This window comes from Penaeus japonicus, unplaced genomic scaffold (assembly GCF_977035675.1).
Source record: "Penaeus japonicus unplaced genomic scaffold, GWHDUDI00000001_assembly GWHDUDI00000022, whole genome shotgun sequence".
In the NCBI taxonomy this organism is placed as follows: domain Eukaryota; kingdom Metazoa; phylum Arthropoda; class Malacostraca; order Decapoda; family Penaeidae; genus Penaeus; species Penaeus japonicus.
In genome coordinates, this window is record NW_028234424.1 from 5205389 (window position 1) to 5207888 (window position 2500).

The following is a 2500-nucleotide window of genomic DNA, read 5'->3' on the forward strand; positions in this document are numbered from 1 at the left end:
TTTTCATTACGAGCTCTGTGAGTCGTTTTTTGGTGCCAGAAATATTTAACTATTAACAAATTCACACACACAAACAGTTGGTGAATGTCGAATGAAATCCTTTAACAGCAACCAAATGTGTTTAGGTCAGTTCATACACATGCACTCTGTTTACTCTCCACCACACTGCACACTCCATAAAATCGCACAGACGGCATATAAAAATACTCTTAAATCACACAGCATACTTACACCCACCTTCACGCAAAGCCTCAACATGTGCACCTCACTCCACCTCCCATACCCACCCTAACACCCAAACAAACACAGCACTCACTCACCCTCACACTTGATTCACTTACCTGTACACAGTTATGCACTTATATATTCATAAATAACTATGTATAACTATGATATCCCTTGAGGTAAAATAGGAGTTGGAATTGCATGACTGGGTTCTCTAAGTGTGTCGATTCCAGAGTTCAAGGTCAATTTTGCTACCCCTGTCCACAAGTGGTACTGAGTATACCTGTTAGGTATCTGAAAAGAACATTTCGTTTTTTTTCGTTTTCCTTTTTTTTTACTTTTGGAAAACTAACGTATTTTTGGTTCGATATACTGAACCATTGATCGGCATATATAAACAACTGATAAGTGTTCAGTGGAAACATATCACAGTATTATTCTCATAACTGGCTTAAAAGCACAGAAAAAAACGGACACTGCTGTATATCTGACAGCGTGGTACACGTGACGTCATCACTCCCTCCCACCTCGCATATTACCTGCGCACCGATTGCATAGACCTTGGAATCAGCTGGCCGGTGATCGAAACGAATGGCGAACAGTCAAACACCACGACAACAAAAGCAAAAATAGCAGTAGTAGTGGTTGTGGCTGTAGTAATAGTTGTAATGATAATAGCGATGATTATGGTTAATGGCAATGGTTACAATGATGATAATAACGATAATGATAATTTAATTGGGTAGCAGTGATGCAGCATTAAGTTACAAGGAATGGATTGGTGTACATCCATATACCTACAGAGATACGGAGAGACAGATAGATCGTGAGAGAGAAAAGAATAGACAGACAGACAAACACGAAAGAGATTAAGAAGCTCACTTACTGGATAGACACGAGAGCGCCTCGACAAAGTAAGTCCAGACTCCAAGTTTTTTGTATTATTATCACTCTGTGGGCGGAACAGCAGTCACCTCTTAGTCATTGGATATTAGCGCAAGGATTCGCAAAGAACAAATTTTGATTCCAATATTGTGGACATATTTAGAGAAGCTAACAACATAGTTTTCGAGATCGATGTATAGATTGAACAAGAAGACATGAAGTATACAGTTATGAAAATAAAAAATATCAAGTTCAAGAAATTACTATATAGACAAGGCTGAAATAATAGAAACACATAATCACAAGTTGTGATACGGATGTATGGTATAAATACATATGTACAGACAGTGAAGTACCCAAAAGCATGAAAAGAACTAAGGGCTAAGTGCATTTTTTTTACAAGCCAAAAGACAAAGAAATACACACAGATTATCTACCTTAATAACTTCCAGAGCTGTGGAATTGCTTTCAATGGCCTCTCCTTCTGGGTCTTCAATGACCGTCTCAAAACCAGGAGGAATTTGCTGAAAATTAATCAAAATGTTATGATCTCTCATTCCCAGATCTGTTAGCCATATATACCGTATGTTTCGTTCCATTTTGAATAATGGAAATATTCGACCTCTGTAAATGTCAATGCATGAAGCTGGAGTTACGGCTTGGATTGGATCAGCAAACATACTGTAAGAATCTATAGAAACAGTTTTGTTCTATAAAGAAAAAGAACAAGACAAGAACATAATTATTGTCACAAAAGATATAATGTCTATAGACAAAAGGCAAAAAGTCAAATGACAAAGAAAGAAATCGAAGATAAGAATTCTAATATATATATAGAATGTCACAAGGAAACAAAGGGGAGATACTGTTAATCCAACTTATCGCATTTCTGCCCTCAATTGCTCAATAGGTAGGAACCGGAGCATTGCTTAAGTAAGGAATAATATTACAAGAACAACCATTTGCTGTGTGTGTGTGTGACAGTGAATTTGGAAGACACCTTTTAGATGTGAGCGATCCCATCATTTCTCTTTGTAACTCCTTAACTCTGACCATTGCTATATATACGATAAGGCAAATTTTATCTGCAAGGAAAATTTATATACAGCTGAAAAAATAAACTTTTTTTTTTATCTGAGCATATGCTAAAGTTCAGTTCAGAGAGATTTGCGAAGGCTTTCCTTCGCCCGGCCTCTATGCTAAAGGTCTTGGTTGAGTATATATTTAATCTTACTGATGACTTTGGTCGAAGAGGATGTCGAGGGATAAGGTCACCAAGGGGAAGATGTTGGTCAATTGTCAAGCCACAATGACATCTGCTTCGTTTACTGTTGTCGCTCTTCACATGTCTGTGTGGGATATAATTTGTCAAGTAGATTTAAGAAACACT

General features: G+C 37.3%; 1 protein-coding gene across 1 annotated transcript in view; it reads right to left on the reverse strand.

Annotated features, from left to right (window-relative positions):
- LOC122258395 (uncharacterized) overlaps window positions 1–2500 on the reverse strand; it is a 12657-nt gene that overhangs the window by 1446 nt on the left and 8711 nt on the right. Inside the window, exons 5-7 of the mRNA XM_086549367.1 lie at window positions 2345–2459; window positions 1548–1634; window positions 1112–1177 (exon numbers count right to left, since the gene is read on the reverse strand). Coding sequence (XP_086405493.1) covers window positions 1112–1177; window positions 1548–1634; window positions 2345–2459 — 268 coding nt within the window. The remainder of the gene's footprint in view (window positions 1–1111; window positions 1178–1547; window positions 1635–2344; window positions 2460–2500) is intronic.